The following is a 14,114-nucleotide window of genomic DNA, read 5'->3' on the forward strand; positions in this document are numbered from 1 at the left end:
AAGAGGAAATTGTGCGCAGATGAGTTGTTCTCTCGCTGAACAGATTGTACAAGTTGTTCTCTCGTTACTAAAATGGTGAGGGTGGAGGGCTGAGGGAAAGTGAGAGAAAAGCTATGGACTGATGAGCAGCAGGAGAGCAATGTGCAATTTTGGTTTTTCCCCCACTTTGCAACTTTCATAGTATGTCAGTATTTTGTAGCAATACCAAGGCAAGGCCGAGCAGCCCGGTGGCTGAGGGACCGTACTGGGTGGGAATCAGCCCTGATTCAGGCATCAGCAATATTAATGTCCACCTGAGACACTTGCAACAACTCTTGTCATCTGTCTGTGCCTGGCATGGAAACAGGGAACAATGGGAACAATGCTATTTGTCTTTTAGTCCAAAGACTTTTCAAAAGTGGGGGTGGGAAGAGCTGTGTGACTATGGGTGAATCACGCAGTCTGAAGACCAAGAAGTTTTGTGCCTTGGGCCATGCCTCAGCTACACCAAATGATTTCTGTCAGATCCCAGTCTATCACTTTCTAAAAAGACTTCAGTGACAGGTTTCATAATTGTTTTTGCTGCTGATTTTGAAGCGTAGCTAGTGTCCAAGCGAAAACTTCTGAATCATTCAAGAGCTACACCTATCATTGATTGTGTTTTTCTATTTGCTGTGATTTAATCATTCCCACCCTCTCTTTAAAGCTGACTTAAGGTACATTAAGAAGTTTGAGCAGAAGGAAGAAAATTTCCAGTTGTTAAGTTACAAAGTAGGCCTGAGATCTTCCAAAAATGCAATGACAAAACCAAGGAGAACCAAAGCTGACTGAGGTGTTTAACAAAGCCTGGGCTGCTACCTTGGCTCTCCTCTGTTGCTGAGGCACATCAACCGCTATACACAGAGAATGAACTTTAATGAGATTCAGATGATGAGCATTTTCCTTAATAAAGTATTCTACCACCGTTCACTACTTAGCCTTGCCAAAACTGACTGTGCCCCAGCAAGGGCTGGGGAATTGTTGTGCCAGGTGCTGGTAACCCACAGGGAAGCCTGACACCGAGCTCCCGAGCGTGCAGCCTGAATGAAGCCCTCTCCTTCGCCCTCATCCCCTGGAGCTGCTGCTTCTGACCCTTCTGCAGCCGGGAAGCAGGCCTGGAAATCCCAGCCCCAACAGTGAAATCATGGCCTTCAGACAGAGCCCCGGAGGCCATGGCACCACGGTGCACAATGCCGTGGATGCGGTGGTTGGGACTCACCACCAGCTAGCAGGAGAACTCGCTTTCGGCTGAGCCGATCTCGTGACACACATTGGTGTGCCCGACCCAGGAAGATCAAAACAAAGAAAAAAAACCCACCCCAAATTTAGCAGATTTTTCTTCTTTTTTTTAACCTCTGGGGGTTGGATAAAGTGTACGTGGTTTAAAAAGAAAAATATGTGCACATTACTCTAAGCTCATAATGGTAGCAATAAGTCTCACGGGTGTTTCTCCAAGTCACAGTTGGACTTTTACAATATGCAGAACCCACTTTTAAGACATCTCATTCTACTTTCTCACAAATGCAAAGTGCTAGGCAATTATTGCAAGGTTGGAAATGCCACAACCCTTAAATGACACAGGAGTTGATATATTTTTCTTCCAAGAATCTTACATTCTTATGCTCTGCAAAGAGATTTATAATGCACCGTTCCCATTCCACATGCAGGACCCTGCACAGCATCTCTGGAGAGAGCGGTAATGTCAGCCCTGTGTCCATACTCAGCTAAGGCTAAATGAAGGAAACAGGAATGCTTCCCCCGAGTCCTCTACTTTCTGCCTCCGATTTTACTGAGCTTGGTATTTCAGGTACTCAACCAGACTTTTTTTTTCTCACCCTCCCATTGGAAAATTAATCAGTTCTTTACAAACTGTAGGTGAAATTTCTGACAACTCTCCTGAGCTTTTTCAGATTCTTTTGTACTGGAAGATGTAGTTTTTCTCTGCATAGTAGTGGCAATCTCTCCCTCAAGATACAGGGCTAACATTTAGACTAAAACATTAAGTGCATTTCATATATCTGGCAATACAAGCCCATGCCATTTTTATTGGATAAATATTTAAAAATTATAGTTTCAGCATCACAGTAACTCAGACCTTTTACACACAGACAGCCCTATCACAGAAAACTCAATATGTTTTACAGTGTGACAAGAACAGTTACTTGGAGAAAGAAGTCATATGCAGAGAGATTTTTATATAGAAAAGTAGCAATTGGATTTGGAAGATTCCTTTTGGGCAAACAGCTAAGAGATTTTTGACCACTGATTCACTTGACTCTGTGCCTGTTCAGTCAGGATACTCTATCGACACCAAGGACATGGGCTAAGCAAGTGTCTGATCTGGATTTCAGATTGCTTTCAGGAAGTTAACTTCAGAAAGATTAGGAGAAAATTTTCCAAGTTGATTGTTTCACTAGTTTCTCACAAGATGGAAAACTTTCGTTCTGTTTTGTTTTGAACGGCATCCCTTCTTGTGGAGAAGTATCTACTACAACCCACGAGATCTTTCTTTTGAGACCAGAGAAGTATTTCATCCATAATTTTAGTGCTCCCCTAGCAGGCACTTAGCAAAAAAAAAAGACTATAGTCAAAATCATTATACGGTCTCACTAGGAGGCCATATAACAGCTAGGGACTGCCTATACTAAAGGTAAAAATTTGGGCCAAGGAAGGGATCCTGGGAGAGAGGTTCCTCTAAAAAGGCACCTAACAGATACCAGTGAAAACTGGCATGTCACTGAAGTGGGTAGACTTGGGGAAAGGTGGTGGTGGTGGGGTGTCTTTTGGTAGCGTGCTTGCTATAGTTAAAACCAGACCAGATACATACAATCGGACATTTTTCACAGCTTTGCCCAAAATGCACTTCAGACTGAGAGTGCTTAAAAACCAAACAGCAGCAGGTATTGTGGCAGCCAAAGAGAATAAGCTAAAGACCTACTTGTATTCATAATGTTTATATACTTTATGTCAAAAACCTCAGCTGAGGTAACGGACTAGTCTGTACAGTGTAGACCTACATCACCATCTAGCATCAGGCAACTTTATCTTAAGCACTAATAGCATGGAGGACCTGGTTAGCTTGTGGGTGTTTATTTAATACCTTTTTTCAGTACAAATGCATAGCTTAGCCAGCTACGGTACTTGTTCAGCAGAGGATATACTGAATAGAAACCATGGGAGAAAGGAGAAAGAATACACTCTAGTTTTGGATATGAAGGCTAGTGAAGGTCTCTGACTTCTTCAGCGCTGTGCTTGAGCGTGCCTTCCTTCTGCCTGGGGATGAGACCACTTACCTGGCCTGCTTGCGGCATAAGCACCAGGAAATTTATAAAGCTGTGTTACAAGTTACAATGGTTGGCTGGTGCCAGGGACAGAGGTTTACTTCAATTTGATATTTCTGTTTTATTTTACATTATCTTATATTTGTTTGAAGGAAACTAATTATTTCTTTGGCTTAGTTACAGTTCTTTATATAGTCCATGGTGGGGAGGTGTTCACATACACATTTTTAATGTCTTTGATATGCTTGGATTTTCAAAATAAATTATGGAACCTTATATAAAGGGGATAGCTTATGTATGAGGAAGAGGTAAAAAGGAGCAGAAAAATAATTCCTCTGTGTGCCAACTCCTCCTCTCCCCAAAACTCCACATGCACAATGACAGAATGAAAGTTGGGAACAGAAAGAGAAAAATGAATCAAGTAATGACAGAAGATAAAACAAACCAACCCAAGCAAAAAAAAAAAACATCAGAAACCCCAAGAAAATATCTATATCTAAACCTCAGAAAGAGATTTTATTTGTTCATATTGTTTCCTACTTCCATTTGACTTCCTTGGCAGGTAGCCCAGTGCTCCATCAGTTAGAGGAAAGTAAGTTACAGTATCACATTGTGTAGGGATTGAATTTTATTGCTTTGCTATTACAATTAGGCAAGTATTAACTCAGTTAATGAGGCATAACTTTTTTTAAAAAAATTATACACAACTGGGAATTGTGGATTAGTCCTCCACTAAAGCCCCCCAAAAACCTTTATGAGAGAGAAGGAAAGAGATTAAAAATAGTAAAATAATAAAAGGTGATGCAGCTTTAAAGGTGCCTACTAAAAGCAGGGAATCATTACTGTTGATTAGCTGACAACCAGCCTGAGGGGAAGCTGCGTGTTTTAGCAGTGACCAAACCCACTAGCAAACATACAGCTAGCTGTGCAAAAAGCCACCCAGATACCACAGAAAAGATGGGGAGAACACCCAGGATCCCTACTTTACCAGTCTGTGTGGGGGATACCTATTCACTGTCCAAATTATGAGCTAAAGAGGCACTACTCCTCTCAGTAACCTGGATTTTTGGTGGATTTTATTGGGGGGGGGTGTGTGTGTGTGTGTCTGTCTGTGTGTCTGTGTGTTTGTTGGTTTTGTTTTTCTTAATTTTGCTTTTGTTTTTAAGCTTCATCTGTTTTTATTAAAATAATATCATTCTGTAGCTAAAATTATTATTCTACCACTCTAAATGCTAAGTGGGAGGAAATGTCTACACTGAATGTGATTTATGGGGAAAAAAATCCCAGGCAAATTTAAATGCCTGGTGGGACTCCACATAGTTAAACTTGTATGGCAAGAGATCAGAAATGGAAAGCGCAGCAAGGCAAGCAACTAACAGTGCAACTATTGAAATACTGCTTTGACTCTAAAATATCACTCCAGTCATCTCCCATCCTCATTTTTGGGTTCTCTGGTAGGTTGGGCTATAAGCCACAGTGGAAGGGGAGCCCCTTTTGCCAGCACAGGGAGGAGGGGGTCAGGAGGATGTTTGGTGGGCATGGCAGAGGACGGCAGGTACCAAGGAAAGTCTGCAGGAGGAAGGGGTGCTACAACACACAAAAATTCTGTGGTTTGATTTGGAGGGCTGTTGAACTGCATGAGGGAAGATGGGAGCTCTGAGAGTAATGAAAGTGAAAAGAGTGAACCACCCTGTGAAAATAAATCACTTCAAGCTGTAAACTATACCCAAGGACTCATTTCTGCTGGGTGGGGAGGGGGGGTACGACAGGAAAATTAGCCTCAGAGATGCTTATTTGAATCCCTGGTCAGACTATGGCGCAAAGCTACCAGACCTTCCTTTTCTTTTTCATTCAAACAAATCATTTTTTAGCATATATATGTTTTTTTCTGGCTTCATTTCAGCTCTGTGCCTTAAAATTAAATGCTATACTCTGTGCTCATGCGAATGCAGCGAGACTAAATGCTCAGTTTTTGTCCTCGCAGGCCTTGTGCCAGGAGAAGAAATCCAGCCCGGCGGGGAGAGCTGGGCCGGGACCTGCGCAGCATCTCGGGGTGAGGACCGCAGCCCACCTACGGCAGATGTGGCTTTGGCTGAGGCACTGAAGAGGCAGCGCCTTCCCGGCACGGACGGCTGCTCAGCAACGCGGAGGCACGGGTACTTTGCCAGCGGAGAAGCAGCCTCAACGTAGAGTTACAGCACAGTTTCTTCTGGGAAGGATATGTAATATTTATTAGAGTAGCAACCCACAGGCACCTTACATATGCGGGACGATGGTATCTGTGGGTGCCTGAGAGCTCAGGTCTGATGCTTTACGCCCAGATGTGCTTTACTGTTGCTGCTAAGTATCACGGCTCAGCGATGATTCAGTTCAAATACAAGCTCAACATCTGCTTCCCTAAATCCCCAAATAGTAAGAATATAAAGCTCTGGTTATTTCACACTCTCTTGCAAACATAAACTTTTGAAAGGGTTGGAAACTAAACTCAGTATTAATTACAAATCCATGGTGGGTAAACTCAAGCGGTTCACTTTACTGAAGAGATTTAAAAATTAAGCTTTCTAATAATATTAGGATAAACTGGATGGAAAAGGAGTGGAGATAAAGGATATTTCCCCCCTTATGAAGAAAGCAGCAGAGTGAATTAAAAGATTTGTAATGATCCCAGACAGTGGACCTCAACTACCTCTGTAGGAGGCTTGACCTTATCATCCAACTTCAAAGACATACACTAGTGATGAACCTCAGTTGTTCAATCTAATTGAAAACAAATAATGAAATTTGCTAACCAAACGGATGTTACTCCATGCTTCTTTGATGGTGACTCTTAGCAGTTGCTTGCTTGCAAAAAGTCAAGACATAAGCTGAAAACCTGGGCATGCAGTAAAAACATTTGCCCGTATGTATTTTATTTGTATTTTACAATTAGGAATCCTAGGAGTCAGCACAAGTGATCGATGCATTCAGGCTTGCAGAGTCTGTGAGATTTACTATAGCAATTTAAGGCACTAGTCCAAGGGTAGCCACTGGCTATTGTCTTGGAGAAGTCATGGAGTCCAGGCAACTAGAAAAGAACAAAGATCATCCTGAGCTTTAAAAAGGGGAGAAAAGCAGAGCCAGGCAGTTTACAGACTAGGTATGCTAACCTCAAATACCCAGAAAGAGATATATATATATATATATCACACAATACATTTCTAAGCAGCTGGAGGATTACAAGGTCTTAAGAAACCAACTAAGATTTGTCACGAATAAACAAATCATGTCAAACTCATCTAATTTATTTCTGTGACAGGATAATCTAAAAAGTAGTAGATGTGATTTATCTTGTCTTTAGTAAGACTTCTGGTGCTGTCCCACATGACATTCTTATGAGCTAACTGGGGAAATATGGGCTATTATGAAATCATTGTAATGTGAAAGCAGAGTGAGCTGAAAAATCTTGCATACTGAGTACTCTTCATTTATCAGAGGTTCTCTGGCCATCTGAAAAGCATAACAAAGAAGCCAAGAGAAGGCTGTCCTTAGTGTTTCGTGCTGTTCACCGTTTGCATTAGTAATCTGGATGATGAGCATGTGCATGTTTAGACATGTGAATGAATCAAGGCTGAGAGAACTATTTCTAGGAGAAATATTTTTAAATTAGGAAAGTAAAATTCACTAAGAAATACATAAAGAATTAGACTGAGGACTGAAAAAGGAACTGAGTGCACACATATAAATGGGGAATTACTGACCAGGCAGTGATAGCTTGGAAAGGATCTGAGGAATTATAGTGGCTCAGAAAATGAAGGGAAGTCAATAGTATGGATATTTGTCTGAATTAACAGGAGTGGCATATGTGAGACAGCAGAAGTAATTGATTCTACTTGGCACTGCTTAGGTTTTTACTCGTATAGATATCTAGGTCTGGGCATCAACCTTAAGAAGGAACGCAAAGTGGAAAAAACATCACTTGGACATTACTATAAAAAATAGGCATATCTGAATTTGTGGAACTAATTATCAGCAATTTATGCCTCCAGATTTGAGCTGAGACATGGTGCTGGGCTGCAAGGCATTTGCTTGTTCTGCTGCTCTTCATGTGAATGCATCCTACTGCCATTCCAGAACTGGCTGTGAGTATTAATACCATTTTACAATAAACACAACAGTTATAAAAGCATTAATATCCACTGTGCCCTTTGGAATATAAAGCAAATACAATGTACCAGTAAGGCTTAAGGGATAGACACAAGTCAGTGTAACACAATTGCTGAAGTGAAACCTATTCGTAATGTAAATAGTTAGCATACTGCATAGATTAGACCAACAGAGCTGCTTCCCTGTCGTTCAAGTATAATTGAAACCCACTCATTATAAGTTAAAATGACAAAATGACACCATATGTACCCACTGCAGCACAGGATGGGGCATCCTGGTGATATGAAGAAAAAATGGATTTCAGTCCAGCTGTTGGCATTTAAAGTTAAGTCCAATTCTGGGTAGCTATTTTCAGTGATTCCCCTTTCTATTGAAGATACCAAGACAAAATGCCAAAAAAAAAAAAAAAAAAGAAGTATGCTACATCCATAAAGTTTATCAACTTACAGACTCCAGGACAGGTATATCATTCATTGTTTTGCACCAGTGAGCACAGTAATATACAAAAGCATGCAAAATCATTTATGGTACAGAAAGATTCTGTAACGTCACTCCTCAAGTAACTGGCAAACATTCAAACCACTCCTATTTTTCTAGGAAGACAATTCCTGAGATGCAAAGTTGAGTTGTATGTTGGCATTTTCAAAGACACTGTACTTCAATGAAGCATACAGAAACAACTTGGTAGGGACATAACAAAACAGGAGCAAAATACTATCTAATACAGATACTCAGAGGCAAGAAATGATCATGGGGTTAAATTACAGTAAGCGGTGGGCTTTTTTATTTTGTTGAAAAGTACATCTTTTACTGGATTCAACATAGTAATAAGATGAAAAGAGGTCCACTGGCAAGGGAGGAAAAAAAGCAAAAGTTTGGAAATACTTGACACAACTAAAATAAATGACAGCTTTTTCAACATCCCATAGGCAGGCTGTAGTAGAAGACGTTTTCCCATATCCATAGAGAAAGTAAAGTCTTTGACTGATGTAAGTCAGTTTAGCACAAATACTGGTCTGTCTAGTTAAAACTTGCACTACTTGTTTCTTTTAATAGATAATATAGGTAATATCTAGCTTTCACTCCAAACCCATGCTTTAACACTCAGAATTTATCCATATTTAATTACAATTTTATCACACTTCTCTAATCAAATAAATTTACTTTGTCCTCCAAGCAATCACCTCAGTATTCCAGTATGTAAAAAATACTTTCATTATGTTTATTATAAAAATATAAATGTTTCCACTACAAATCATTGTACATTAGTAAGAGGCCATCTACAATTGCACAATATATAATCTAAATGAGTAAGTAATGCTTTGAAATACAAGTTAAAGTAAATACATTTTGCCAATCAAATCACATCTATACATTGCTTATTGAATGCTAAGTAACAGCACAAAACTAGGTATGTTAACAGAAATAAATAAAATGGAAACTATATTTAAAGATACAAAACCAATAGTATGGCATGTCATTTCATGAGTAGTTGCATTTTGCTTGATGACAATAACCGATGCAAGTCCTGTACAGAAGATGGCCACACGAATTCTAGTATCGCTACTCCACAATGAAGAATTGTACACTGCTATGTATACATATGTACACGGGGACAGGATGCTTGCAACAGAGGCCACTTACAGTACAAATCAACTTTTGACAGGGAGAGAAAACTAAATGTATTTTAAAACTCTCTACTCCTAATAGCAAAGAAAAGCAAAATTGAGTTTCTTTTTTCCCAAGCATCAGTGAGATTTAATCTTTTATGCTGAGCATGCTCAAACGGTGGGCAAGGAACATGACATGATACTAAGAGAAAATTGAGGGTGGTTGGTGCAAAGTTTCCAGTCATCTTCTAAAATTCTAAGAACTGGTTCTGTGTTTTCAAAAGCATTTCACAGATGTCTTCCCCCCACCCCAGTCCCCTCGCTCCCCCTCTCCAACGGCAGAATGAAGCTGAAGAGAAAAGTCACGAGGAATACGTCATAAAAAGCTGTCCCCACACAGACAATGTCTGCAAACGGATTTTGGTGACTTAAATTCACTAACAATGTCTGATTTAGAGCAATCTCAAACTGAAGAAAAGAAAGATTCTGAATGAACCAAGCAATGGAAAATACAGCTTTTATATTCAGCATGCTGCATTTCACAATAGATTGTGGCAGATAAAGAAAAGTGTTCTTTACAACTTAAGTGCTTTATTTTAATTTTCTTCCATTTTTCATTTTTTATTTCAACTTACTTTAAAACCCATTCATTTTTCTTTCAGAAAATATTACTAATTATTATCCTGTGAGTGTGTTTCAAATCCAGTCCTTTACAGCATGCTCACTGCCAGCACTCATTAGAAAGTCTCTAATTCTGCTTCTATTTAGCAATGTGTGATAAACGTTGTGTCTCTACATTTTATAAGTCCTGGACTCATGAAGAACAATTTAAAAGCTGATTCAGCCACACAAATCCTAGGAACTGACTCTTCACTTACTTATGTGCCCTATGCTACAAGGAGCTTCAAAAACGAGACCAATACAAGAAAGAAAGAAAGCCCGACTAGTTACCTGCTTTTGCACGCCCAGCGAAAGGCGGCGTGCTGTATAGTCATCTGCTTCCCATGCAGCCTTGGACTTTTAGGGACTCGCTCTTATTCATCAGCATCAAGTTTAGATTCCAGCATGGCAAGTTGGGAATCGGAGTGGCTTCCATTAGTGCCCAAAGCCTGACGCCTGCGTGCCTGGCATCACATCTAGAGCATTAAGAAGCTTGCCTGTACGTAGCACAAGAAGTGCCTCACACTGATTTAAACCACTCATTTACAGAGCAAAGAGTTCTGCCTGCTCAGAACTGGGACTGATGTGCTCCAGAGCAACAGCTTAAGAGTTCGCTATTGGGAAGATGCTGAAGATGGTGGAGGGCTCTCAAATCCCACCTTCCAGGCTCCTTTTTCCACTGGGAAACATGAACGCTCTCCTAAAGATAGGCTCCTTTCCACTTTCAACAAACAGGTGCCTAAGGAACCTGTGCCAAAACCTCAAGTGCCCTACAGAATGGCAGCGCCTGGACAGAGGCCTTCTAGCTCAGACTTAGGTAAAATTACATACCAAAGCCCTATTTCACAGCTTAAGTCATCCTTTTAAACAATCTACTTAGCCTTGGCTGCAGGTCACCATCCCAGCGTAACTACCAGCGACTGCCCACATGGTAGTACACTTCCCAGTTCCTGAGCAGAGCCTGCCAGATGGAAGCCAGAAATGGACCACTCCCCAATGAACTCAGAAAGCATCCTCAGTTAATGCAGGATGCAACCCTGACTTTTTTATGTTTGCTAGACAAATCCCCTTAGAATAGGCGGTCCTTATTTGGACAGGAAAGCAGGCCTTTGGGAAGTAAATGAGATGTATGTGCTTGACCGGGGCAGGTACTGATATAGAGATCGATAAGGCAGACAACTCTGCCAAAACTCAAGCCCAGGTTAAAATACCACTCACAGCAAATGGAAGGAATCTCAAGTCCAGATACTTTGTTTAGTGTCAGAGCTGGAAAAAAGATCATCTTTCTTTCCTTCTGTATTTCATAGATGAAGTTATGAGTATAAAATAATCTAGTAATTAACCCTCAGACAATTTCTCAGGTTGAACCAATGAAGTTTTGATAATATTTGGCACTTGGCAATAATACAGCCAGGTTAAGGTATTTAAGCATAAATATAAACAATAATGGAAAAAACAAAGGAAATAAATAAGTCTTTAAAAAATTAAGACTTGTTTCTATTTAAAAGAACACAATTAGGGAAGCTAACATAATGGCAAAAATCTTTTGTCAACTAATTCAAAGTCACTACAAACTTTATTTCTGTGTTCCTTTCTGAAGTTGAAATAGCATGTTACAATGACATTATAGTAAATATGGCCAGACAGGTTGTGAGGTATAGTCCTCTATTTTCCTTGCTTTAAAAGAAATAAAATACCTGTTACAGATCTCTTCTGTATAAAAATACTGCAAATCTTTCTTTCTTCGCGTTTGCTGTATAGGTCAAATACACAGCTTTTACGTCCATGGGTTTTTGTGTTATTCAGTCACTTAATATTCAAATGGCTCTAGGTTTTAGTATCACTGGTTTTTACTTAGAAGGATTTTTTACATATTTTTTCTTTTGACATTTACTATCTGCATTAACAGTCAGTCAAGAGCACCCACCCTTTAGGATTAACAGATAGAAAACAAGTTCGCTCCTACTTTAAGGCATTTATACTCAATATTTGAGTGTCTTAGTGGGTTTGAAATTTCAACCATTATGTTTCCAAAGCTGTTGCAAAGAACTCCTTTAAATTCTGCCGTTTATCAGTCATCACTTTTGCCCTGTGACGCAACTTTTCTCTTTTTTTCTCTCCTGAGCAACATCATTTTGGTACCTTACACAGGAACAGGGCTGTTCTTTGTGTGAGTTTCTAGAGCTTTGATACTGCTGACAATCTTCTTTTGAGGCCCCACAACTGTAACGCCAACTTTCTTCACGTCACTGGAAAAAAGAGAAGATGCATCAGGTGAGTGAGCATACTATCTCTGTGTTTTCTAGCGCTGATGAGAGCAAACAGCAGTCAACTCGCTCATCTTATATTGCTGCATTGGAGTAGCCTCCAGGTACGGTGATATTGCTGAAACACAAGCCCTTGTACGAAAAATACTGAGAGCCATTGTATGAAAACAGCAGGCGGCCGCAAAAGAGTAAAAACTCATTTAGCCTTGTTGTGTTGGCTTACCTAGAAGAAAAGACAAATGAAACAGTGTTCTCCGGTGATACATGCACTGAGATTTAGGGGCAAGGGGCTCACTTCTGGGCCAGCTGTGATCTTGAGCCTCTCTAACATCTCCATCCCCCTATCGGCCTGATCGCTTTTCCTGAGCAGTGCTGACATCTCGTTATTATGTGCTGAGCCCTCTGAATGGTTGTCTTCACTCTGATATCAGCATTGAGATTAACAGCTACATGGCCAAGCTTCCAGTGTCTACCCTGTTTTTCACCTCTCGTTTCTCCAGGCTGCCCAGTCTCTTTGTTCCTTGTGCAACACAGAAGTGGTTTAACACTTGTGAAGGGCCAATTAACCAGTGGCTCACAGGAAATTGGGCATTCCTAGAGGATTTCTGCACTGTCCCCAAAGGGTAATTGTTATAAAAAGCCATTAGCAGCCTTTTTATAGTTGCAATAATACACTAATTAATAGCATTGATGTGTTTAATTGTCGGTACCGCAGCTGCTGCTTACTTCTTCACAACTTGTCATGTATCCAGCTAGCCCAACAGGGAATCAAGATTTCCTTTGGCAGTAAGTTCATAACTGTACTTGATGCCTTTTCAGGTGCAGAGAGAACATTACCCTACTCTTCCATATCACAAAAACAAAGACGGATTGCATTTAAATGTCATAAACTTGCAAGTTGTAAACTTCCAAGTTTAGCATGTTTAAATGTCAAAACTGGAGGCAGGAGGGAGTTCAGCCCCTGAATAATTTATTAGCATGTAAGAGAAAAGCAGCTACAAAGAGCCTGCTCTGTCTCACCTGGTTTGATGGAATATGGGATGATCAATAAAAGAAAAGATCGGCACATGTGCCAGCTGTGGGGAAACCCCCATATAAAAGGCAGAATACAAAGAATCAAGAGAGAAACTCCTAAACTGTGAGTGGAAAGAAAGCAATGCTGGTGTACCAGATAATGCACAGTGCTACTGTATCAGAAGAAACTGGGAATTTCATTGTCATCAGTGACAAAACCTATGGGACTGTGGCCTTCACAGAGTCACCAGAGCATCTAAGTTTCCTGCAAGCGTATTGCAACTACAACAATAATTTACATTTGTCTCTTTCAGTGTAGGAATATTTTAGTTAAAGCTGGAAACTCCATATAAAAACACTACTCTTATGCTTATGTTTAAACTTGTACCTCCAGCCACAACCAATGATGAAGACCTGTTGTCAATTCAAACTTACTCTGTAGAAATCTTGGCTATTGTATCACAGGTACTGTACTCCACGCCCGTGAAAATGTCTTTGCACTGTCCTGTCCGAAAACCATTGAGCCAATCACCTGTTGTGCGGAAGGCTGAAATGTCAATGTTACTTTGGTCCAGGAGAAGATTTGATGGCCTGAAATAAAACAGAATATAATGAAAATTAGGGAGCAGGGATACATATGGATTTATTTTGTGTCTAAACTTAGCACTGGCATTGGCAGGAGCTTCCAGGCAAGATGTGGCTTTTCTGTTTGTCTATGGAAGTTATCTGCTGCTGAGGCCACCACATGTACTCATGCTGGCAGCTCTGCACTGTGTAATCATCTTGCTTATGAGCACCAGCTTCTCATGCCCATGTGTAAATCACTGAAGCATCACCAATTCATGAAGTGTATTGTTACCTTACAATTTAATGTGTGAAGCATTAGCAAAGACAAGCCTAATTTAGATTATATTTATGTGATTCACCTAGTCCCAAACAACACACAAACGATGCACACTCTATACTCCAAGGTGAGCACGTTGGTAGAATTTACACATATTAAACGTTCAGAGTATTGCAGCCCACTGACAAATCCTAAATGCCGCTACTAAGTTAGAAGCACAGATAATAAGACACTAGTGCCTTTAAAAAATTTATATCAAGTCTAAAAATCAAGTGTT

At 40.3% G+C, this 14,114-nt stretch overlaps 1 protein-coding gene across 4 annotated transcripts in view; it reads right to left on the reverse strand.

The window, feature by feature from the left end:
• The window catches only part of EPHA3 (EPH receptor A3), a 338,330-nt gene that overhangs the window by 96,183 nt on the left and 228,033 nt on the right, over window positions 1-14,114 (reverse strand). For 2 of the 4 annotated variants that reach the window (XM_075034070.1, XM_075034066.1), the window contains exons 16-17: window positions 13,429-13,584; window positions 9,066-11,961 (exon numbers count right to left, since the gene is read on the reverse strand). In XM_075034070.1, coding sequence (XP_074890171.1) covers window positions 11,856-11,961; window positions 13,429-13,584 — 262 coding nt within the window. In that variant the 3' untranslated portion in view covers window positions 9,066-11,855. Of the gene's footprint in view, window positions 1-6,200; window positions 6,364-9,065; window positions 11,962-13,428; window positions 13,585-14,114 lie in introns of those variants that run through there. The other 2 variants (XM_075034068.1, XM_075034067.1) reach the window with 2 other exon arrangements.

Source organism: Buteo buteo, chromosome 8, assembly GCF_964188355.1.
Source record: "Buteo buteo chromosome 8, bButBut1.hap1.1, whole genome shotgun sequence".
In the NCBI taxonomy this organism is placed as follows: Eukaryota; Metazoa; Chordata; class Aves; order Accipitriformes; family Accipitridae; genus Buteo; species Buteo buteo.